At 39.3% G+C, this 26,498-nt stretch overlaps 1 protein-coding gene and 1 non-coding gene across 40 annotated transcripts in view; both read right to left on the bottom strand.

The window, feature by feature from the left end:
* EYA4 (EYA transcriptional coactivator and phosphatase 4) overlaps positions 1 to 26,498 on the bottom strand; it is a 365,637-nt gene that overhangs the window by 71,605 nt on the left and 267,534 nt on the right. For 20 of the 39 annotated variants that reach the window (XM_060419673.1, XM_060419676.1, XM_060419686.1 and 17 more), the window contains one exon: positions 3,613 to 3,737. In XM_060419673.1, coding sequence (XP_060275656.1) covers positions 3,613 to 3,737 — 125 coding nt within the window. Of the gene's footprint in view, positions 1 to 1,727; positions 1,797 to 3,612; positions 3,738 to 26,498 lie in introns of all 39 variants that reach the window. The other 19 variants (XM_060419658.1, XM_060419662.1, XM_060419659.1 and 16 more) reach the window with 1 other exon arrangement.
* On the bottom strand, positions 2,858 to 2,929 carry TRNAC-ACA (transfer RNA cysteine (anticodon ACA)). Its single transcript has one exon. It is a non-coding gene; the product is annotated as a tRNA-Cys (tRNA).

Raw genomic sequence — 26,498 nt, 5'->3', positions numbered from 1 at the left:
TAAATTACTAAATATTGATTATATATATTCACTATTACAAAGTTGTGTGTGTTATGCTAATAGTTTAGAATAGAATAACAGCTAAGTACGATTTTAAAATCTTAAATGTTTATAAAAACATCAAAATTAGAATATTTTGTTACATGATAATTTAATGAAATTTAAATTTCAGAGTTGATAAATTAAGTTTTATTGGAACCTGACCACTCTTGTCCATTTTTGTAGTGCCTATGGCTACTTCTGAGGTACAATGATAGAGCTGCATAGATGAGACAGAGACAGCATAGTCTACAAAGCCTAAAACATTTCCTGTCTGGCTCTTTACAGGAAAAAACCCTTGAGTTATTATTAAGAGGAACTAAATTCTGGCAATATATTTTTACATATTAAAAGTATGTTTTAAGTGTGGAATTGAAAAAAAAAGAAACTAAAATTATAAAAATTTAAATAATGGGCATAATGGAATTCTCTTCATTCACTGATCATATATCTAATTTAATCTACATACAGCAAGGTCCAGGCAAACTGTGGCTATTCCAGCCGCTTGCTTGTAATTCACATTTCTAACATGTCCTGAGCTCTTCTTCTTAATCCAAGAATTGGGTGATTCCACAGAAGCTTTATATGGTTTTAATTTTAAAATTTTGATAGTTTAACCTTTGGTTTTGGAGAAAGTGTATTATATTGGTGGTTGTTAAGTCACTAAGTCATGTCTGACTCTTTGTGACCCTATGGACTACAGCCCATTAAGCTTCCTCTGTCCATGGGATTCCCCAGGCAAGAATATTAGAGTAGAATGCCATTTCCTTCTCCAGGGGATCTTCCTGATCCAGGGATCAAACACATCTCTTGCATTGCAGGCAGATTCTTTACCAACTGAGCCACCAGAGAAACCCATATTTATATCATATATATGTAAATAAAGGACTGTAGCTAATATCTATAGTTCAAAACATCTTAAGAGACAACTTACAATTTTAAAAATATAGCTTTCATTACTGGTAATTTTTTAAATGGTAAATTTTAAAAGTTAATATTACTTTAAGCATTTTAATTATAATGTTTATTAAAGTCTACAAAATAGAAAATATCTTTCTGCCATGCTATAAATTTAATTTATGAAAGTTTATAGGCTTGCCAGGTGGCTCTGTGGGTAAAGACTCCTCCTGCAATGCAGGAGACACAGGAGACATGGGTTTGGTCCCTGGGTCGGGAAGATCCCCTGGTGGAGGAAATGGCAACCCATTCCAGTATTCTTGCCTAGAGCATCCCATGGACAGAGGAGCCTGGAGGGCTTCAGTCCACAGGGTCGCAAAGAGTCAGACACCACTGAGGCAACTGAACAAACACTCATAGGCTATGGAGACTGAATTTATACATAGACACAATCTGCTTCAACTGCTCTCATTAATGTGACAGTTGTGCTGAATTCTTACTATTTAATAAATGGATAAGTAGTTAGAAAAGTAATAGATGCAGCCATTTGTGCAAAATTATGAAAAACCTAAGAAAAGAACACCACTGACCCAAGATTAGAATGCTAGTTGATATGAAAAACATAGCCAACTGTTATCAAAAAACAACTAAAAGGTGTCTTCATGTCTCCTTTTCTTTTTATGAGAACTGAATACAGAAAAGGGAGTGCAAACAGAAATAGCAACAGGAAGCAAACCAGAAGGGCAAATCCACACATCCAAACACATGCAGTGTACCATCATCTCTCATACTTGTTGCGGAGGAGGGGGTGTTGCAACTCAGCAACCAGTCTGCAGTGTTTAAAACAGTCATGTTGTCCCCTGAGAACAGGAACAGCATAGGGGTTCATTGTCGGAATGCCTGCTCAGTGTACGAGGACAGTCATCAGTTGCACTGATGCTTTTACTGCTTTCTGGCCCTCTTGCCAAAATTACAACTGCATGGCATGATTTTTACATTTTAGTTTATCAGGTCTGTTTAGTTCAGTTAAATATATATACAACAATGATTAGTGACCTTCAAGGTCTGATTTCAGAGTGCATGGGGTTTTAAAAAGTCTATTATTTACATCCAAGTTAAGGTTTAAATATAAATGTTCTTACTCCACAAGTTATCACTAAATAATCCTATAAATTTGCAATCCTACAATTAATTAGCTGAAATTATAGATGCATGTTTAGAGACAGATAAACACTATAAACAGGGAAAATGTTAATTTACAAAGGGTTTTGGGTAAAAAAATTATTAAATACAGGCAAGTTGCAATCCACACAACTCTACAAAGAAAATTTTAGAGTTCACAGTTATTCTAAAATAAGTGTAAAGAGGTGTATAAATTTCATAAATTTAAAAGAAAATATGATGTGGCAAATGCTTTGCTAATATCTAATAACATGAATAGCTTATAAATTAAAATAATTTTCAAATAATTTTTCACTCATTAATGAAAACAACTAAATCTACAAAACTTCAAAAGAACTGTGAATAATTTAAAATGTAGTTTATATATGTGTATATATGTGCGTTTATATGTATAGTGTTAGTCGTTCAGTTGTGTTCATTTCTTTGCCACCCTGTGGACTGTAGCTGCCAGCCTCCTCTGTCCATTGTGATTCTCCAGGCAAGAAGACTAGAGTGGATTGCCATTCCCTTCTCCAGGGGATCTTCCCCATCCAGGGATCAAACCCGGGTCTCCTGCATTGCAGACAGATTCTTTACCATCTGAGCCACCAGGGAAGCCCATATATATGTATAAGTGAAGTTGCTCAGTCGTGTCGACTCTTTGCGACCCCATGGACTGCAGCCTACCACGCTCCTCTGTCCACGGGATTTTCCAGGTAATAGTACTGGAGTGGGTTGCCACTGCCTTCTCCAGAGGATCTTCCCAACCCAGGGATTGAACCTGGGTCTCCCGCATTGTAGGCAGACGCTTTACCATCTGAGCCACCAGGGAAGTCCATATATATGTATAGGCTTTCTAAATATATATATATATATTCTGATGCAAATATCATATCATATTTTCTTACAAGTTGAATGTATTTTATAATAGCAATAGGGTGGAATATTTTAAACAGTTGCTATTGTTGCCATATGCTGTGACATAATTATAAGCTAATCAAATGAGATGTCTGGAAAAAATTTCAATTTCTATTCTAAATACATGTTAGGTATTTCTCTCTTTGAAAAGAAAATGCAGCAGATATGGACGTTTTTCTATTTCTAAAATCATTTTTAAGAAAAATTTTGGAGCAGCCTTTCTCTTAAAATTCAAAATAAACCCCAAAACTAGCATAATTTCTTTTTTTTGGGGGGGGTGTTAAGATCAGAGTGTAAATCCTTTGGACACATTTTGTACATTTTAAAAAATATTTACAAGGGCAAATACAAAAAGAAAGCCTTGCTAAAAGCCTTTAAAATGTTGCTCAAGGCTATCTATTCTTTCTGAATATTTCCAGTTATAGAGGAGGAGCAAAAATATCAAGAAAATGAACAGAACAACAAATAATCCACTAAGTATATAACACTGTGGTGTTATTGCTAATGAGATATTTACTTACTAGCATACCTCTACCATGTAAAATTACAACAAACATTGCAATGTGATTCGGGGTATCTTCAGGATTGTACACTTACCTCCTGTCCCATTTGTGGTGACCGAAGTGCTGCTGAGATTAGTTTTCTCCAATTTGGAGCTTCCAGGAGTATCACCACCTCCAACAAGAGGATGAGGACTTGCTAGGTCCTGCATTTCCATAGACCTATTAGAGAGAAATTTGAAAATTTCATCAGAGATTTCTTAATAAACTACATAAATCATTCTACTGAGCATGCGTGTGATCTCACAATAACAGGAACTGAAACCTATAGCTAAGAATGTTTGGTTAACTAGGTGAACATGGCAGTCCATCAAAAATTAATAAATAAGTAAAGCTTCCATGATAGATTTGTTGGTTATCTGTAATAACCAGAAAAAAAACAACTCACATCTACAGGAAGAAATGAAGAGTGACAGGTAAATTTAAGTAAATACAAAAGATTATCTTATGTTTCTCTTAATTCATGAAAGAGTGAACTGTCCAATTGATAATAGAAGGTAAAAGTAAAATATATGACAACTCCAGCATAAAAAATAGCTGCCAGGAGTGAGACTGGGCAGAGATGAACAGCAGAGCACAGAGAATTTTCAGAACAGTGAAAATAACTCTGTATGATATTGTAATGAAAGATGTTGTGTCATTATACAATATTCAAACCCACTGAATGTACAAAACCAAGAGCTAACCCCAAGGTAAACTATGTACAATGTAGCTTCATCCTTGGCAACAAATGCACCATCCTGGTGAGTGAAGCTGGAATGGTAACAGGAGAGGTTACACATGTGTAGAGTAAGAAGTAGATGGGACGTCTTTGTACCTACTCCTCAATTTTGCTGTAAATGTTAAACTGCTCTAAAAAATAAAGTCTTAGGAAAAATCAGATCAAAATTTTTGGTATGCAAATAAAGCTGTGATTAACGAGAAATGTTTGGTGGTGGTTTAGTAGCCAAGTCGTGTCTGACTCTTGTGACCCATGGACAGAGGAGCCAGACGGAGGAGTCCAAGGGATTCTCCAGGCAAGAATACTGGAGCGGGGTGCCATTTCCTTCTCCATTAGTGACAAAAATACACCTTTTAACGGTTACATAAGAAAAGGAGAAGGATTTAAAATCTGATTCTAAGACCCATCTTCCCACCTTAAGAAAACTGAAAGAAAAGCAGTTGAACCCACAGTAAGTAGAAGAAAGGAAACAATAAAAAGCAAAAATCACTGAAACAAAATCTATGAACAATATAGACAGCTTACAAATCCAGAGTTTGATCATTGGAGATACTAAAGATATTAAAAATGGTATGAGAATATTATAAACATTATGCCAAATAATTCAATAATTTAGATAAAATCAGACTTTCTGAAAAGAACACAAACTATAAAAACTGCTAACAACTTTTAAAAGTTGTCCTATACCAAATTAAACTACAATTAAGTTGAATACATAATTAAACACTTGAAAATATCTCTAGGGCCAAATGATTTCATTAGTGAATACTAGCAGACATTTACGGAGAAGGCAATGGCACCCCACTCCAGTACTCTTGCCTGGAAAATCCCATGGACAGAGGAGCCTGGTAGGCTGCAGTCCATGGGGTCACTACTAGTCGGACACGACTGAGCGACTTCACTTTCACTTTTCACTTCCATGCATTGGAGAAGGAACTGGCAACCCACTCCAGTGTTCTTGCCTGGAGAATCCCAGGAACAGGGGAGCCTGGTGGGCTGCTGTCTATGGGGTTGCAGAGTCAGACACAACTGAAGCGACTTAGCAGCAGACATTTAAGGAAAAATAACAACAATATTTTTAAAAATTTTTGGAAAAAGTAGGAGTAACACTTTTTACTCTATTGTATATAACAAGAATTACTCTGATCTAAAATTTGCCAAAGGCAATGCCAAGAAAAGAAAATTATGAATCTATATTTCTCATGATCATAGATGAAAATATAGTTTTGACATATTTGACATATTATTAAATAAAATCCAGTACTAAAAAGAATAATATATGATGACCAGGTGTGTTTAACCCTAAGAATTCAAACTGAGTTAACACCTGAAAATCAAAAAATGCAATTCAATATATTAACAGAATATGTTTTCAATGGGTATAAAAGCCATTTCACAATATTCACCATCCATTCATACAACTCTCAGCAAAGTAGGAAAAGAAACATTTCCTCCCATATGATAAAGATCATTCTTAAAAAATCTATACCTTTTATTATATTTAATGATGAAATACTGAGTTACTTCTCACAGGTTCACTAAAGAAGAACCTGTGTTTCATGCAGGTTCTGCATCACAGGCAGCTTCTTTACTGCTGAGCCACCTGGGAAGCCAATATATTTTGTATATGCATATAATTATGAATTATATCTATAATATCATATTTATTATATCTATGTACTGCTTATAGAAGAGATATGAAAAGGCAGAGATATCTTTTTGCCACTTCAACAGAACTTTATCAGCACTCTTTGTCAGCAGGAGAAAACAAGAATGAAGAAATAAAAGGAGTAAAGCTTAGAAAAGTAAAAAATGTTAATTCACAGAGCACATAATTGTTCATGTAAAAAATTCTGAGAAATCCATTAAAGAAAAACAAAACCCTATTAAAACTAATGAGTGAATTTATCAAAATTACAGGTACAAGGGTGATACTAATACTAAATAAAAATACAGACCAAAAATGTCTGAAACTTCAATGTCTCTCTAGTTCACATACTGAACTATCAGAACAGGAGGTTGGAAGCTGGGCTATTCACAGTCTCTCTTCAGCTCAACTCAACTCCAAGAAGAATCTGAATGCTCGGACCCTCACTTTCACTGGAAGCCAGAGCAAAGATTTAGACTTTTTGAGAAATACAACAAAACAAATATCGTGCTTCAGTCTCTAATGGCTTTTTGAACATAATTTTCAGAAAATTACAAATACATAATATTCAGAATACTATAAATATTTTGTACGTCATGTTCAGAATGACTTCTTGAGTCATAACGAGAAGCAGGACTATAGTACACATAACAGAGATAAAACACAGTAAAAAGAGGTAGACTTGCAAGTGACTTAGGTTTTGGAATGCACAAACAAAGATTTAAAAACTATTTTATATGTATAAAAAATTATAGGAAAAGATATGCACACAAGGTATATACATATATATACATGCCATGTATATAGATAAATACATATATGCATGAATACATATTTTATGTGCATGCGTGCATGCTAAGTCACTTCAGTTGTGTCTGACTCTTTGTAACCCTATGGACTGTAGCCCACCAAGCTCCTCTCTCCATGGGATTCTCCAAGCAAGAATACTGGAGTGGATTGCCATGCCCTCCTCCAGGGACCTTCCTGATCCAGGGATAGAACCTGTGTTTCATGCAGCTTCTGCATCACAGGTGGATTCTTTACTGCTGAGCCACCTGGGAAGCCCATATATTTTCTATATGCATATAATTATGGATTATATCTATAATATCATATTTATTATATCTATGTATTGCTTATAGAAAAGATATGAAAACATTAAGAAATACCCAAATGAAAGATCTAGAATGAAAATTATTAAATGGAAAATAAATATTAAATTAAAACATAGTCTTTGGATGGACTTATAAAGATACTGCAAAAGAAATCAGTAAACCTGAAACTGAGCCAGTAGAAATTATCCAAACTGAAGCAGAGAGGAAAAAAAAGAAAGTGAAGAAAAACTAAAAAGCCTCCTGATGAGGTGAAAGAGGAGAATGAAAAAGCTGGCTTAAAACCCAATATTCAAAAAACCAAGATCATGGCATTTGGTCCCATCACTTCATGGCAAATAGATGGGGAAAATGTGGAAACAGTGGCAGACGTTATTTTCTTGGTTTCTGAAATCACTACAGATGATGACAGGAGCCATGAAATTAAGACACTTGCTCCTTAAAAGAAAGGCTATAACAAACCTAGATAGTGTATTAAAAAGCAGAGACATCACTTTGCCAACAAAGGTCCATCTAGTCAAAGCTACGATTTTTCTAGTAGTCACGTACAGATGTGAGAATTGAACTGTAAAGAAAGCTGAGCACCAAAGAATTGGTGCTTTTGAATTGTGGTGGTGGAGAAGACTCTTGAGGGTCCCTTGGATAGCAAGGAGATCAAACCAGTCAATCCTAAAGGAAATCAGTCCTGAATATTCATTGGAAGGACTGATGCTAAAGCTGAAGCTCAATACCTGATACAAAGAGCCGACTCACTGGAAACGACCCAGATGCAGGGAAAGTTTGAGGGCAGGAGGAGTAGGGGCAACAGAGGATGAGATGGTTGGACGGCATCACTGACTCAACGGACATGAGTTTAAGCAAATTCTGTCAGACAGTGAAGGAAAGACAGGAAGCCTGGCGTGCTGCAGTCTAGGGGGTCGTAAAGAGTCCGAGACAACTTAGCAACTGAATAACAACAAAAGATAAGTAATTTGTGGGATATTATCAGAAAGCAAGGAAGGGAATGAAACAGAATAATTTCAGAATAATGGCCAAATTTGATAATAAACAGCCACCCATAAAGCCTTGAAATACAACAAATGAGAAAATAAAGTCAAACCTTCAGTACATTATAGTCAAATTCTTAAGATAAAGGGAAAGCTTTATAGCAACTGGATAAAAAAGACACAGAGGAGAAGAGAATAGTGGGAACCCCTCAAAGTATCATAGGTCTCACACTCCTGATAATGGGCTTCATTATAGCAAACAACTGATGCTTGTGATTTTATTTTCTCTGAATGAAACCAACATAAAGATTTTTTAAATTAATTTATTTATTTTAATTGGAGGATAATTACTTTTCAATATTGTGATGGTTTAGCCATTTTTCAGCATGAATCGGCCATAGATACATATGTGACCCCCCATCCTGAAGCCCCCTCCCAGCAAACAAATGAATGATTGCTTATAATGTGCAAAGTACTGTCTCAGGTGTTAGGATTGCTGAGTGGAGAAACTGTGGTCCTACCCTCAAGAAATTTATGATATACATTTAAACCTATTTCTAAATGAGAAAGCAGTTCCTGTGCATAGAAAACAACAGTATTTTAAGAGCCCACTGAGTGGAACAGACAGAAATCAGTGTGAAGTTAAAGAGTCTGGAAAATTTTCTCAGAGCTTGTTAGCTGGGTTTTGATGAATTCGAAGTGGGGGTTCTAGGGTAAGCATCTGGTCAGTGGTATCACTGAAGCTGCAAGGTCGTGTGGTGGCTGACAGCCAACGTGAACGACATGAAAGAGGAAGTGAGGAAAATCAGTCAGGAACGAAAGGATGAAGCCCACATCACAGAGTGGAGCAGGAGTATGTCCCTCCTGCAAAGCAAAGCAAAAACTGCCTTTGTATCTTACATTCCAGTTTTCGGGAATCCAAAACACAATTACCTGAATCTTTACAGTAAGTCCCCTTTGCTTGAATTCATATTCATGGGTTTGAGATGTCTCACAACTAACAGAGCTTTTAGAGAACAGGCAGGCATTATTGCCATCAATTATACCTTAAGAGTATTCCTGTGCTTTCTTTTGTATGTTAAACTTCAGATTCTTTCTAAGTCTAATTTGTTTAGAAGGTAATATATAAAATATAAAGTTTACCTTAGAGTGCAACAGCATAAAATTGATTACAGGCTATTTTTACTGAGTACATACTATAAGACACAGCCTATGCTTGGTCCTCCAAAAATACCCTGTTAATCTTTACATTAACACACTGATGTGCGTATTATATTCCATATTTTATAGATAAAGACATTGAGGCTCAAGAAGGATACACAGCGTGCCCAAGAACTTGCAGATAGAAAGTAGCAGCAGTAAAATTGGAACTCAAGTCTATTTGATGCCAGAGCCCAGGTTCTTCCTGTCACATCGTATGTTTCCCATTTTTTTAAAAAGTGACTTTAATTCTTTCACATTGTGAAACCACTATCAGGAACGCTTATTTCTGCAATGAAACATTTTGAATGGTTTTCAAGAGTTATTAAACTCAATATAAGCATCCACTCTGCCAAATCTACATTACCGTATTTAAAGGTAATCCCTTTTTTAAAAGTACAGAGAACTATATTCAATATCCTGTTGTAAACCACAATGGAAAAGAATTTTTAAAAGAATGTACGTATGTGTGTATAAAGGTTCCCCCTTTTTCCTTCCAAGATACCATTTTCTACCCATGTCATAATGCCACGTGAATACTAGCATCTTTCTGGACAATAGGAAAAAAAAACACAATAAAATAAAAACGCTTTAAAAAAAGAAAAGAAAAGAAAGAAGACTTGCCTGTCACATGAAGCTGTCTTCTTGGTTCTTATCTGTAGCATAGGTGGAATTTGTTTCCAGCAGACTTAAACATTCTCTTCAAAACCCAAGAAGAGTATGTTTTATATTTGTGCATTTAGAGTTTACTGTAACTCAGAAACCATGATTCCTTCTGCACAGACCCTAGTAATGAGTCATAGCCTATTTGTTTACAGGCTAAGATTCCATCAATTCTTCATGACCCAAGAAATGCAAAAGCATCCTAGACTTTCAAAGGCATTCCCTCTCATGCCAGCTTTTCTCTAGCACAAAGTGGACAGTATGTATGCAGGGCTCTGTGTCCAGTGCTCTCAAGGTCTACTTGAACATCAGAATGCATTTATGGACAAGTGTTTATGGACAAGTCATGCTTTTCTCATGACTTCCTTTTTAAATGTTAAACAAACCTTTTCATTCTCCTTAGCTGAAAAAGGGCTTCCCTGATAGCTCAGATGGTAAAGAATCTGCCTGCAATACGGGAGACCTGGGTTCAATCCCTGGGTTGGGAAGATTCCTTGGAGAAGGAAACAGTTACCCACTCCAGCATTCCCTCCAGGAAAATTCCATGGACTCTATAGTCCACGGGGTTGCAAAGAGTCAGACATGACTGAATGACTTACACTTCACTAGCTGAAAATTTGTTGTTCAGTTGCCCAGTTGTGTCCTATTCTTTGCGACCCCATGAAATGTAGCCCACCAGGCTCCTCTGTCCATGGGGATTCTCCATATGGCAAATACTGGAGTAGGTTGCTATGCCCTTTTACAGGGAATCTTCCCAACCCAGGGATCGAATCCAGGTCTTCTGATTGCAGGTGGATTCTTTACCAGCTGAGCCAGCAGGAAAGCCCTCACTATCTGCCGGAGTTTGCCCAAGTTCATGTTCATTGCGTAAGTGATGCTGTCCAGGCATCTCATTCTCTGATATCCTTTTTTCTTTCTGCCTTCTATCTTTTCCAGCATCAGGGACTTTGCCAATGAGTTGTCTGTTCACATCATATAACCAAAATACTGGAGTTTCAGCTTCAGCATCAGTCCTTCCGGCGAATATTCAGGGTTGACCCTCCTTTAGCATTGGCTGGTTTGATCTCCTTGCTGTCCAATGGGCTTTCAGGAGTCTTCTCCAGTACCACAGTTCAAAGGCATCAATTCCTTGGCATTCTGCCTTCTTTACAGTCCAGCTCTCACAACCATATGTGACCAATGGGAAGACCATAGCCTTGACTATGCAGATCTTTGTTGGCAGAGTAACGTCTCTGCTTTTCAACACACCGTCTAGGTTTGTCATTGCTTTCCTGCCAAGAAGCAATCATCTTCTTATCTCATGGCTGCAGTCACCATCCGCAGTGATTTTAGAGCCCAAGAAGAGGAATTCTGTCTCTACGTCCACCTTTTCCCCTTCTATTTGCCGTGAAGTACCAGGGCCGGATGCCATGATCTTAGTTTGTTTTTTTAAGATTTAGTCTTAAGCTGGCTCTTTCACTCTCCTCCTTCACCCTCATCAATAAGTTCTTTAGTTCCTCTTCACCCTCTGCTTTAGAGTTGTCTTATCTGCATATCTGAGATGACTGATGTTTCTTCCACCTATATTGGTTCTGGCTTGTAGCTCATCAAGCCTGGCATTTCTCATGAAGTGCTCAGCGTGACAGAAGACAGCCCTGTTGTACTCCTTTCTCAATCTTGAACCAATCAGTTGTTTCATACAGAATTCTAACTGTGCTTCTTGACCTGCATACAGGTTTCTCAGGAGAGAAATAAGATGGTCTGGTATTCCCATCTCTCTAAGGGCTTTCCACAGTTTGTCATGATCCACACATTCAAAGGCTCTGGCACAGTCAATGAAACAGACATCAATGTTTTTCTGAAATTTCCTTGCTTTCTCCATGATCCAGCAAATGTTGGCCATTTGATTTCTAGTTCTTCTTCCTTTTCTAAACCTAGCTTGGACAATCTGGAAGCTCTTGGTTCGCACAATGCTGAAGCCTAGCATGCAAGATTTCAAGCATGACCTTACTAGCATGGGAGATAAGTGTAATTGTCCAAGAGCTAGCACTTTCTTTGGTACTATCCTTGTTGGGAACTGGGATGAGCACTGACCTTTTCCAGTCCTGGGGCCACTGCTGGGTCTTCCAGATTAGTTGACATAATGAATGCAAAACCTTGATGGCATCATCCTTTAGGGATCTGAATGGTTTTGCTGGAATTTCATTGCATCCTCTAGCTTTATTGAGAACATTGCTTCTTAAGGCCCACTTGCCTTCGCACTCCAGAATATCTGGCTCTGGGTGACAAACCAGACGATCGTAGTGATCTGGTTTACTAACATCTTTTTTACCGTTCTTCCATCTATTCTTTCCATCTCATCTTGATCTTTTCAGTATCTAATAGGTCTCTACCATTTTATCCTTTATTGTGCCCATCTTTGGGCAGAATGCCCCCTTGATGTTTCCAATTTTCCTGAAAAGATCCCTAGTCTTTCCCCTTTTGTTGTTTTCTTCTATTATTAAGCACTGCTCATTAAAGAAGGCCTTCTTGTCTCTCCTAGCTATTCTTCGGAACTCTGCATTTCATTGGATATATCTTTCCCTCCCTCCCTTGCTTTTTGCTTCTCGTTGTTCTTCCACTATTTGTTAAGCCTCCTCAGACAACCATTTTGCCTTCTTGCTTTTCATTTCCTTTGGGATGGTTTTGTTCACCGCCTCCTGTACAGTATTACGGACCTCTGTCCATAGTTCTTCAGGCACATTCTTAACTAGATCTAGTCCTTTGAATCTATTTGTTACCTCTACTGTGAAGTCATACAGGATTTGATTGAAGTCATACCTGACTGGCCTAGTGTTTTTCCCAGTTTTCTTTAGTCTGAGCCTGAATTTTGCTATGAGAAGCTGATGACTGAGTCACAGTCAGCTCCAGATCTTGTTTATGCTGACTGTACACAGCTTCTCCATCTTTGGCTACAAAGAATGCAATCGACTTGATTTTGGTATTGAAAAAATAGGAATAACAAAATCAGCTTCTATTTTAATGAGACTGTAGGTTAGCGCAGGGGGTATTTTCTATTCATTGCTTTTCCTTCTATACTTAGAATTGTGCTGGATACATAGTGAGTGCTACAGATGAATAATGAAATAAGATGAAATGATTTGAATTACTTGAGTCAAGTGTACTCTAGTTTAGCAAACACTGCTTGAGCATCCAGCAAGTTCCAGGGACATATCTAGAAATCCAAAAGTATCTTTTGAGAGTTTGGAGGCCACTGGGAGAGAAAGCAGACAGGTGAAGGGAGATGGGAGTTAGCAGGGTGATGTCAATGTGTATGGAAGTTTTCATATGTGCACGTGCAATGTCAGAGCTCTCAAATGAGTGAAGGGTGTGTGTATATACACATGTGCGCATGTATGTGCAAGAGGGTGGGAAGGAAGGTGCTCTGCATGGATACAGAAAACCACTATGCAAGAAAACAATGTGATAAGCCCATTTGGTCAACCTAGATCAGATGGAAGTCATGAGCATGTGACTGCTGCTGCTGCTGCTGCTGCTGCTGCTAAGTCGCTTCAGTCGTGTCCGACTCTGTGTGGCCCCAGAGATGGCAGTCCACCAGGCTCCCCCGTCCCTGGGATTCTCCAGGCAAGAACACTGGAGTGGGTTGCCATTTCCTTCTCCAATGCATGAAAGTGAAAAGTGAAAGTGAAGTTGCTCAGTTGTGTCTGACTCCTAGCGACCCCATGGACTGCAGCCTACCAGGGTCCTCCGCCCATGGGATTTGCCAGGCAAGAGTACTGGGTCATGTGACTACTGGGTACCAATTCCCACTCTCTGGAAAAAAGCACTTCTGGCCATCTTAAATCAACACATTTCAGATAAGCCAAGAAACCCTTGTCCCAGCTGCAGCCCAGAGCCAGTTTCTCTCCTGGCAGTTAGGATGGAAACGTGAATGCTCTCTGCTACACACTGTCTATGTCACTGATGGGATGGCCAGACCATCACAGAAGGAGGCCTTCACTAGCCCACTTCAGCAGACATCATTAAAAATGGGCTCTGCTGCAGAGAAAAGGATATATGGGAGGAAGAAGATCTCTATCAACGAGGATTGGGGAAGTGGGCCATGAATAATGGGAGCTGTTCTTGCAATTTGCCGGTGATCTCATGCCTGTCCCCAAGGCCTGAATGCTTGCAGTGCAAGTGACCTGTCTGCCAGAGTGACCTCAGGCCATGGAATAACAGCAAAGAAAGCCATGGACATACTGTTCTCTGGACACTTTTACAGTCCTTCCTTTCCAGGGCTTCCTTACAGCTCTTCCTTACTTGAGTCTTGCAGCTCTGGCTCTTTCTTCACTATGACTCTAACAGATTATTCAGATAAAACATGGTCTCCCCCAATCCATGAAATGTGAGCAAATATTTATAAAATGTACCTCTAAAGTATTTCTCTAAATTTAGATTTTCAGAACGCTCCTTCTTTACTCTGAAAACAAAGGAAAAACAAGCCCAATGAATTCTCCAACCGTTATTTGAATAGTACAGGACTCAAGTTTCTGCTAGATCGGTTACAAACCATGGTTAGTGAAGCAGGAAATTATTTCCCTCTAGCAAGCAAAAGAATAAAGCCATAAGGCCACAATCAAAACATCTAATATCATTAATTACACCAAGAAATATACAGACTCTTTTTCTAAGAAAAAAAAAAAACTCTACCAATAAGAATCAAACATTTTACTAGATGAATAAATGAGGGCTTTCCAATGCTAGAATATTGACTCTGAAAGAGTAACATACAAAATAAAAATAACATACAAAATAAAAATAGCTCTCTGTAAAAATGATGGAATTTCAGTCTCCAGGGACAGCCAATGTCCTTGAATGCAAACACACCATCATTTTATGCACAAGGCTGTGAGTGTGACGTTTGGGGCCTGCACTACAACCTGAATGTGCACGTGCTCGGTTGTGACTGATTCTTTGCATCCCATGGACTGTACCCTGCCAGTCTCCTCTGTCCATGGGATTTCCCAGGCAAGAATATTGGAGCGGGTTGCCATCCAGGGGATCTCCCCGACCCACGCCTTCTGCGTCTCCTGCATTGCAGGCAGATTCTTTATCCACTCAGCCACTGGGGAAAGCCCCATAGGCTGAAACCTGAGTTTTAAACTCCATCTCCATCATTTACCAGTCAGTGGACTTTATGCTCAAAAATGGAGGTAATGATACCCCAGAGGGTGACTGAGTGACTTAAATAAGATCATCCGCGCAAAGTACATAAAATTTGGCACACAGTGTACCTTCATGAAGGTTCAGTTCAGTTCAGTTCAGTCACTCAGTGATGTCTGATTCTTTGCGACCCCATGGCCTGCAGCACGCCAGGCCTCCCTGTCCAACACCAACTCCTGCAGTTTACTCAAACTCATGTCCATTGAGTTGGTGATGCCATCCAACCACTTCATCCTCTGTCATCCCCTTCTCCAACTGCCTTCAATCTTTCCCAGCATCAGGGTGTTTTCAAATGAGTCAGTTCTTCGCATCAGGTGGCCAAAGGACTGGAGTTTCAGCTTCTGCATCAGTTCAGTTCAGTTCAGTTCAGTCACTCAGTCATGTCTAACTCTTTGCAACCCCATGAATTGCAGCATGCCAGGCCTCCCTGTCCATCACCAACTCCCGGAGTTCACCCAAACTCTTGTCCTCTGAGTCAGTGATGCCATCCAGCTATCTGATCCTCTGTCGTCCCCTTCTCCTCCTGCCCACAATCTCTCCCAGCATCAGAGTCTTTTCCAATGAGTCAACTCTTCGCATGAGGTGGCCAAAGTATTGGGAGTTTCAGCTTTAGCATCAGTCCTTCCAAGGCATCAGTCCTTCCAATGAATATTCAGGACTGATTTCCTATAGGATGGACTGGTTGGATCTCCTTGCAGTTCAAGGGACTCTTAAGAGTCTTCTTCAACACCACAGTTCAAAAGCATCAATTCTTCGGTGTTCTGCTTTCTTTATAGTCCCACTCTCACATCCATACATGACTACTGGAAAAACCATAGCCTTGACTGTGAAGACTATGAAGTCATGAAGTTTAGCTAGGACTACAGTTACTTCTACAACACCTTCAATAAATGCTGGATTTGAAAACCTGTTTGAAAACCTGTAGTATCAAGAAAATAATTTTCTTAAGAGGCAACCCATTTCATTTTCAACTCACTCTTATTATCAGAAAGTTTTCCATACATGGTTTTTCAGGCAACTTTAGTCCTGGAAGAAATTTAACCCATTAACATGCGGTGAGGCTAAACTTTCTTTCCCATTAGAAGAAAGAAGAGAAAGTGAAGTTGCTCAGTTGTGCCCAACTCTTTGCGACCCCATGGACTGCAGCCTACCACACTCCTCTGTCCATGGGATTTTCCAGGCAAGAGTACTAGAGTGGGTTGCCATTTCCTTCTCCAGGATATCTTCCTGACCCAGGGATTGAACCCAGGTCTCCCACATTGCAGGCAGGTACTTTACTGTCTGAGCCACCAGGGAAGTCTTTCCCATTCAGTTCAGTTCAGTTCAGTTCAATTGCTCAGTCGTGCCCAACTCTCCCTGTCCATCACCAACTCCCGGAGTTCACTCAAACTCATGTCCATTGAGTCAGTCATGCCATCAGCTATCTCATCCTCTGCCGTCCCCTTCTCCTCCTGCCCCTAATCCCTCCTAGCATCAGGGTCTTTTCCAATGAGTCAACTCTTCACATGAGGTGGCCAAAGTACTGGAGTTTCAGCTTTAACATCAGTCCTTCCAATGAACACCCAGGACTGATCTCCTTCAGAAGGTACTGGTTGGATCTCCTTGCAGTCCAACGGACTCTCAAGAGTCTTCTCCAACACCACAGTTCAAAAGCATCAATTCTTCGGCACTCAGCTTTCTTCACAGTCCAACTCTCACATCCATACATGACCACTGGAAAAACCATAGCCTTGACTAGACGGACCTTTGTTGGCAAAGTAATGTCTCTCCTTTTGAATATGCTATCTAGGTTGGTCATAACTTTTCTTCCAAGGAGTAAGCGTCTTTTAATTTCATGGCTCCAATCACCATCTACAGTGATTTTGGAGCCCATCACTGCCCTTTAAATATCAGAGAGGAATGTCTCAACTCAGAACCTTTCAATGTACAACATACAGTAGGAATAGCACAACAATAACTCTGGACCTATCAGTGTAGCCTGAAGAGTGCACTAGCTTTTCTTTCAGACACTTTATGGTATGAACAGACACTGAAACCCAGCCAACCAAACCCCTAAGATTTATCCCACACAGTGCTTTACAGCCTTCTTTTCTCTCAGCCACAACACATGCAGCTGGCATTTGGAACTTAAGTGAATAGCTTTTCATGTGTTCTTCTTAAATGCTAGTTTGTTGGACTGAGTCCATTATTTCATCTTGTCCCATTAGATTCCAACTTTGCTGTTCAAAGCACTCTTTCCTGTGTCATGACACCTATAAACTTTCTTGGCATGCATCCATTGCCAAATCACAATAAACATGTTAACAGGCCAATGTTAAGGACAGTTCTTAAAGAGGACACTAGAGTTATATTTCTAGAGATAAATCACTGGGCAATAGCTATTGTACTACTAGCAGTACTATTTTTCAAGCTTCCCAGGTGGCACTACTGGTAAAGAACCTGCCTGCTAATGCAGGAGACATAATAGATGCGGGTTTGATCCCTGGGTCAGGAAGATTCCTCAGAGGAGGACATGACAACCCACTCCAGTATTCTTGCCTGGAGAATCCCATGGACAGAAGAGCTTGATGACCTGCAGTCCATAAGGTCGAAGAGAACTGGACACAACTGAAGTGACTCAGCACATATTTAGAGGCTTTAAGACACATATTGTTGAATACCATGTGTTAAGCATAAAACAGGCTTCTGTTCCTCTTTTCTGGTATTGCTGTCAGGCTGTTCTTGTACAGCTTTTGCTTGGAGAACTTAAGCTGGATTCTCATGATCACAGCCTGCTTTCTAATTATTTACATTTAATTATCTAAAAATGTAATTTTATTTTTTGAGATTGATTTAGAACATTATTTTACTTTTTAATTTTCATTGACCTATAGTTGATTTACAATGCTGTGTTAGTTTCAGGTGTACAGCAAAGGTGTATACATACAGACATATGTATATTCTTTTTCAGTTATTACAAAATATTGAGTATAGTTCCCTGTGCTACACAGTAGGTCCTCATTGCTTCCATTTTATATATAGTAGTATGTATATGCTAATATCAAATTCCTTATTTATCCCATTTATCTCTTCCCCCACCTTTCCCCTTTGGTAACCATAAGTATGTTTTCTATGTTTCTGTTTTGTAAATAAGTTCATTTTTATCACTGGTTTAAAATTTATTGCATCATACAAGGAAACAAAGAAAAGTGACTTCTCTTAAGAAATCTGATGCTAAAATGCACATAAGGCATGTGCTTTATTAGATAACAATAAGGGAATCAGGAACAGGAATCTAAGTCTATGATCTACTACCTAGAAAAAGTTAATGGCTGTGTGTGTAGATGGTTTTCCAAATCTCTTCTCAGGTTTACAGGCCTCTTGAAATAACACTGCAAGTCTTCCACAGACAGGCATTCTGTACTCTCTCCCTCTCTATGCCAAGACATTCTGTATCTTTATGAGGTTACTCAACCCATTCACTTTGAACGCAAGGAAGTTAGCACCTGCCACAGGGGATCAGAATGTGAAATGTGAGGAGGGAGCCCTGTGATAAGTGCCTGACCTTAGCAAACAAAAATAAAACCTCTAAGAAAACGATAAAGAAAATGCAGTAATATGCCCATATACCATCCAGGGGGTTGTGTGGCCTTAATACAATCAACTCAACTTCTGCTCTACAGAAAGCAGTGGTTGAGGCTCTGCATGATTCACAGCATATGAACAGCCAGAAGATGCCAGGGAACTCCCCCACTGCCCCAGTCCTCTGACCCCATAACATGATAGTCTCCATTAAAAAAAAAGTCAACTAGCCATCTTAGTGATAGGAACCTGGGACCCATTGCCCATCTGACGTAATACTTCACGGAGCAGGTCCAAACACAATGCAGGGCCCTTGAAATCAGCAGGAGCTCAGCGCTCTGATCCATGCCAAAGAGCAAGATGAGAAATGGGGTTGGTATAAATATTCATTGGGAAGTTACAGCCAACCTCCTTGTGCTGGGTGTCTAGTGCAACTCAAAACTGCTCCACCTGGTCCCTTCTGGCTCCCTCATGTCTACTGGGGGCTGGCAGCTGGAAGGCAGGCTGAGCCTTTGAGATCTTTTAATTTGCTGTAGCACCAGAGGGGCAGGCAGGAGGGATGACAATGCATATGCTGGGATTCAATTACAGGGCTGTCTTTTTCCCAGGTGGGAGGTAACACTGACTGCAGAGAATTCAATGCTTCATCTGTTAAGGTCCCTGGGGAAATGATGGGTGGTTTGCAAAAGCTGGGGGTGTGGAATAATGCTCTACAGTCAGCAAAAAACATCCGGCACATTGAATGGGATTTTGTTAGGCTAACGTGCAACCTTTCCTTTTTCTTGTTTTCCAAACAAAATCACTCCATAACTTCTGCCTGGAAAGCAGAGATGACTGCCCCTAAATTCTGAAGTCAGTTGCTGTGTAGCCTATAAAATATAGGTGAGAGGAGATTTGAGAACACTGTCCCATGAGTCTCATTGCCAAAAAGGTTTTTCAATACTGCATAAAGTTAAATATGTTCCAACCATGAACATATAAGGGGAACACACAATGTTCTGAATTTAAAACATCAAACAGTTCCTAAAAGCTTGCCAAAAATACCTACTATGTCATTTTCTTTACAATAAAATGGCACAATGTCATGACCTTTTAGGACACTAAATTCAATAATCCTTTGTAGTTTGTTGGTGTTAAAGGGGGAGAGTGTTCTTATTCTACCAACTACAAAGCAAGGTTTCCCAAATATGTACAACTGCACGTAGAATGGTTTACTAGTGTCTGTTGTGATAGTTCTGTATGAATAATTAGTATCCTAACAACTACAAACCAAATACTATCTATTTTTTAGAATAGATTTTTTTTTGTCCTTTCCATTACTTAGACAAACTTCCTAGATGGGTAGCTTAATTTTTCTTCTGAATTTAAAAGGAGAAAAGAAAGCTGTGTTTGTTTTTATCTCTCAGTTTCACACTTGGTCTAGGACATCCTCTTCTTCCCATGGTAATTAGGGTAGAGGTTTGCAATAACCAACTCAAACCAAGTTCGACTTCTGCTCAGAACCCTCTAATGCCTTCCCATGCCTCCTGAAGAAATTCTCTAATTCCTCACCTGGCCTTTCAAGTCACTTCCTTACCTGATATACTGATGCCCCATTTCTCTGACCTTGGTTCCCAAGTGATTCCCTCACACAGAGAGCTCCTCCAGTCCACGGCACCCCCTTCTCCCCAGCCCTGACCTGCCCATCTTCAAACATACCCAACAAGCTCCCAATAGGGTCTCTGCCTCTGATGTTCCCTTTCCCTGGGGCTCAGTTCCCCCAGCCATCCTCCTTGTCTTGTTCCTCTGTTCAGGTATCTCTTATTTCAGAGACCCATTCTGTGTCTTCCTCAGCAACAACCCCACCCAGTGATTACCAATTTATACTATATATATAAGTTATCCAATGTATACTATAATTATGCCATGTACAATACTGCTTTACTCTACTTCAAGGCAACTATCTCCCTTGACACAGTATATATTAATGTATTGTTTAATTGTCTCTCCCTCTAGAATGTATGCTCATGAGAGAAGAGGGCTGTAGCTCTAGGACCTAGAACAGTGTCTGGCACATAAGTGTTCAATTAATAGTTGTTGAATGTACAAATAGGTTTTCCAGTAATTTCAATGGACAGACCTAGTTACTCTTAGTTACCTAGGCTTGATCACACACCTCAATATCACTAATTTTCTGTGGCACAGGTCTATTGTTTTTTAGAATCAACTCTCTGATAATTAAAAAATATAGTTCAAATACAAAGAATTTTACAATCTGATTGACAGAATCGCTAGTATTTGTCATCTTTAAATTTGGAAGACTAGAGTAAATGAATAATTATTTAATGAGGGCTTCCCTGATAGCTCAGGTAAAGAATCCTCCTTCAGTGTAGGAGAACCAGGTTTGATCCCTGGGTCAGGAAGTTCCCCTGGAGTAGGAAATGACAACCTGTTCCAGTACTCTTGCCTGGAAAATCCTATGGATATTGGAGCCTGGCAGGCTACAGTCCATCGGGTTGCAAAGGGTTGGACATGACTGAGCGACTAACACTTTCCACACGTAGCATGTGTCAAATACTGTGCTTTCTATATTTTAAGTAACAGTTTTACCTGAAATTAAACATTTTCTTATATTCTTTACAAAATGCAAATTTTAGCTTAAGATCAAGTATCTTAGTATGTTCAGGCTGCTATAACAAAATACCACAAAATGGCTAGTCTATAAACTACAGAAATGTATTGCTCTTCGGCTGGATGCTAGGAAGCCCAAGACTGAGGAGCCAGTGGGGTGGATTTCCTTGGTTAGGCCACTTCCTGGTCCATGCTTTGTGCTTTCCCACTGTGTTCTCACGTGGTGAAAGGGGCAAAGAAACTCTCTGGAGTCTCTTACAAGGGAACTAACTCCATGCATGAGGGTGCCACCCTTATGATCTAAGCTCCTCTTAAAGGCCCATCTCTTTGAGGTCTACAATTTTAACATACAAATTTTGAGGCGACACAAATATTCAGACCACAGCACCAAATAATGAGGTTGAAAGAAAAACTGTTCTATTTTCTGTCCCCAAGCAAGTATTTTTTGAAGCCTCAATGAACTACAGCATTTAAAATCTCTCCTAAACACACATATACACAGTCACCTAAAATAAAAATTACATATTTTTTTTCTTAACATTTTTGAAATTTAACAACTCTGTGAGGTTAAAAACAAAAATGAAGTACCACAGGTGCCTTTTTGTCCCTCTAAAATGATGAGAACTCAAGAGAGCTCCACAAGTTTACTAAGTTCATACAACTGGTCACTGGACTAGCTCTAATCAGAATCCGTGGACTTGACTTTGAAACAGTAATTGATGGCTGCAAAACACCACTCATGTTACTATTTTCCCATCAAGCTGCTATATAATCATTATTCTTGCTTTCAAAACCCAGAATCTTCAAACTAGAGTCAGTGTTTCATATTTTCTTTCTCACCTCACAGTCATCCTCTCTCTGGTCAGTTTCCACAGTCTACTCAGATTCACTTCCTTGTAATTCCTAACTTAATGGGCTTGTTTCTTTAACTCTTAGTTTGGCCTCTTTGGCATTTCACACTGGTAATGATTTCTCCTAAAAAATTCTTCCTCTTAGGCTTATCTAATATTTCTGTAATGGTTCTGTTGCCTGGTTATGGGTTCAGCACTTTCTATTCATTTCCTTTCACCCTAAAGAATCTTAATTTTTGTTCAGGTATTCATTTTCTACGAACGAAGGTCAGCATATCAGGGAAAGCTAAGACGACTCTCGGTTCCAGGAGACGACAGTCTAATCTTCCCAGTTAATGACCGTATCAGGAATTGTAAGGTGCCAATGGGACCTAAGGAATACTTTGCTGGAGACTTGCGGGTAAGTTCCTCTTCACACTTCTAGGAGAGCTTCCAGATTCAAACTGTGTCTTCAGCTGGATATGAATGAGGGAGAGTAGACTGTTGATTTCTACCCTACTGCAACCCTGGCCTCCTGTCATTCTATCCCCAGGGGAGCAAAATTTTTAGGACAAATTCGAAATTGTGGAAGGCAGAGCAAAAGGGAACCAAGTAAAGTGATTTCTTCATGAAGTTATTGAGCACCTGGATCAACCAGTCTAAGGCCAGTCAACCTCTGGAATTCCAGTTATGTGAACCAATAAATTACCTTATTGTTTAAAGCCTGGTGAGTCAGATTCTTTGTTACTTGCACTTGAAACCATCTTAACTGATGTAACTACTCTCTCCTGGTTTCTTCACATCACATCTGGCCATTAATGTTCAGACTGCTTTGTGGGTCATTCTTGTTCTCTTAACCTTTTGATGTCTATGATTTTGCAGTCTCAGCCCTCATTTCATGTCACTCAGGTAAACACTCTTCCAGGGAATTTCCATACAGATTTATGTCTTCAACCACTATTTTTCATTAATTAATTCAAAATCGCTCCCTCTAAAATCGCAGCCTTCTAATCTCTTCTAAATACCAAATCTTATCTGCAATACTATACTGGTCATCTCCACCAGGATCTCTTTCAGACTCTTCTAATGTTCTGTGTTCACAGCTAAACTCATCATCTTCTCTTTCACACTTATTCATGTTCTTATCTCTTACTGTACTATTAAATTGGTCCCTCAAATCACAACTCTGGGCAATATCCTCAAGCTCTCAGTCTTTACCAAGTTCACCAAATATTTTCAGTGCTTCTGCCTAAATAGACTCCAAAATATTCACTCCTTTTCATCCTTGTCAGTACTTAGCAGTTCATTCACTCTTAAGTGCATTCCAAGTAGTAGGAGCTCTGACCATACCTTGATGAATGAACAGACAGCTTCCTGATAATTCTATCTTTCCTTTAAATCTCCCTCCATACAATAATCAATTATTGTTCTCAAATACAACTATAATCATGTCACTTCCCTTCTTAAATTCCTTACCCTCCCCTACCCCTCAGGAAGAAAAAACAAAACAAAACACAAAAGGTTCTCTAGTGGTTTAAGTTCAAATATTTAACAAATATGTACTACACATCAGATTCTGGGTTAAGATCTTTGAAAGAGTGAGCTATGATTTTCTTTTAACAATTGCATAAAATTAGGGAAGAGCTGGCAGATGACCTTAGCCATGGTGAAATAAAAGTATCATCATTCTATTCTGAATCCAAGAACCTGCATCTATTTTCTCTGAGGTAGAATATTCTCACATCATTTTTTATGTTCTATCGATCTAAACTTGTACTGGAATGATCTTGATTTTTCATCTTGATCTTTCATCTTATATTAAGGTACAAGAATTCCAGCAAACATATGATTGACTGATTAACACTGACAGGTACAGAAATCATTACTTTTGAGAAGCTGCTCCACAATTCATAATATACATGCTACATTTTTGAAAAATAAATATGGTGATTTGCTGCTCTTATGATTCCACTTAAGAAATTACCTCCAATGTATCACATTCTCTGAAATTCAGAGATCACTCAAACTTGTTCATATTTCCTTTCAAGTTCTTCTTCTAAAGAAATGATTATTTGAATCCCCACCAGGTAGCAGACAATTTCACACCTTTGCTATTTGACAGGTATTTGGATGCCCAGGTGCCCTTGATTTTCCTTTATGAACAAACCAAATTCTCTGCTTTTGTGGAGCTTAAATTCTAGAGTGAGGTAGGGGAGAAGAATATACATACTCTTATACTGTAACCATCATTGACTTTCAAAGGTTGCAATGGGTTACTTCATCTATTATCAGACTGACTATGATACAATTAAGATTCTGGGTGCTATAGATCAGAAACACCAAAGGTATCCATAGGAGATGTGGCTCAGCCACACAGCTACAACTCTAACAAGACAAATGATTCATAGAATTCAGACACATGGAGGTGAGAAGACAGGGTATTCTGGTGGGAGGACAGACTGGAACCCTGGAAAACCGCTGGAATGAACACAGTGTGGCAGGAGAAGTGAGAAGAATGGACAACTAAAATGGAGACTATGTGTTGGAGAAGAGAAAAAAGATGGATTACCAGTACAGCTAGAGCTTTTGAAAGCCAGGCAGTGGGGGAGGGGTACTGTAAATAAAGCAGTCATTGTATGAGCTTAGTCTAGCTATTCTGTGTTAGCATGGTTTAGAAAAGAGGGAGAAGTTATTGACACAGGCTTGTTTGGAAGCTGATGCCACAGTTGAGAAAGTTAAATGGTTTTTGGATGCTGACTCAATAGTTCAGGAAGTTAAATGGTTTTTGACTTAAGGTGGTGATGACAGGATTGAAAACAAGTGGAAGGTATTAAACATTTTGTGCTGGAAAATTACAGCTTGATGATCGGACATTTAAGTCAGACATTCATTTATTCATATGTACTGAGTACCACAGTCTGCGTTATTTATATTTCTTGAGCAACCAATGTGTTTATTGAGCACATGTGAGGTCTCTGCCTTTCCACCTGTTGCTAGACTCAAAAGAAAAAATTAATGGACTTCACACTGTGACTGTGGTTAAAGTCCCATAGAAAGACGGAATGACAGCACAGTGTTTAAGGGCAGTGTTATGGATATTGGCAGCAGAGGAGAGAAGGGTTAACTTTGCTGGGTTTTGTGTAAATGAACGTGCATGTGTGTGCAGAGATAAAGGAAGGCTTCAAGACAGAGTTCTGAGTGATTTCCTCTGGTCAGAGTTGCTGAGGGAATTCAGAAGCTGGGAAGACAGGTTTATTCAAAGGCCTGGGCACAGGAAATGATTTGGTGTGCTGAGATACCCACAGGAGTAAAACAGCTCTGCGTCTTGAGATTAGGCAGCAGGTCACACAGAGCACACACAGAGTCCTCCCATCTATGAGGAGGACTGAGTTGTATCCTGCTAGCAGAGAGGAGCAGTGCAGTAATTCCAAAATTTCATTTTAGAAAATATTAAAAAATATATATGATAAGCACACAGAGTCTGAATTAGAGAGGGGAAAACTGGAGTAGCGGGGTGAGGGGGGTTAAGATTAGACCCTGTCGACCTGCTAAGGCAGAGGCGTGGGAAGAGACTGAACTCAAGCAAGACAGGGGCAATGCAATGACGGCCACGCCAGATGCTGGGTTATCAGAGCTTGGAAACTAAGTAGACGTGAAGAGAGGGAAATTTCAGAGCTCATCCAGGCTTTGACCTCACTGGTTGAGAGAAGGATGGAACAAAAGAGGAACAAAGTGGAGAGACTGTTTTCAGTGAAAGTGAGTTGATACGTTGCTTTGAAGGAAAGATCTGCAAGTAAGCAGTGCAGGACCTCCTGACCTCGGGGTAAAGGAAAAATATCTGAGTTTAGTTCAGTTCAACTGCCCCATACTCTTTTACTTAGGTTTGCCTGCTTTGTTTTCCTCATTAGCTTTCAGATTTGCCAACAAACATCTAACTCTTCCATCACATAATTACTGAACACCTATACATGCCAGGTACTGCCCCAGGCTCTGATTAATAACAGGTATGATTTTGTGTTTAATGTTTTGCTTATGAGAAAATTTATATATATATATTCTCTAAAAAAGGTCAATCAATTCAATAACTGGAAACAACACAAATATCCATCAAGAAGTGAATGGCCAAATGGTGGTACTAACCAACAGAATACAGCAATACAAAGGAATTACACGCTGACAGATACTCACAGCATGGAAGAGAGTGAAAATAAATAGAAAGGAGATCTGTGGCTGTCAGAAAATAAGGTGGGGGAAGTGGAAGGGAGATAAGAAAGATTATTAAGAGGCAGGTGCAAACTTTTGGGTGATGGATAAATTGGTGGATAACTGCGGTGATGGCTTCACTGGTGTATATATGTCAAATCATCAAATTGAACATGTAAAATATACATGTTAAATATACCTCAAT

Source organism: Ovis aries, chromosome 8 (assembly GCF_016772045.2).
Source record: "Ovis aries strain OAR_USU_Benz2616 breed Rambouillet chromosome 8, ARS-UI_Ramb_v3.0, whole genome shotgun sequence".
NCBI classification, from domain to species: Eukaryota; Metazoa; Chordata; class Mammalia; order Artiodactyla; family Bovidae; genus Ovis; species Ovis aries.
The sequence above is the reverse complement of the archived record's forward strand: the minus strand, read 5'-3'. Positions and strand labels throughout refer to the sequence as shown.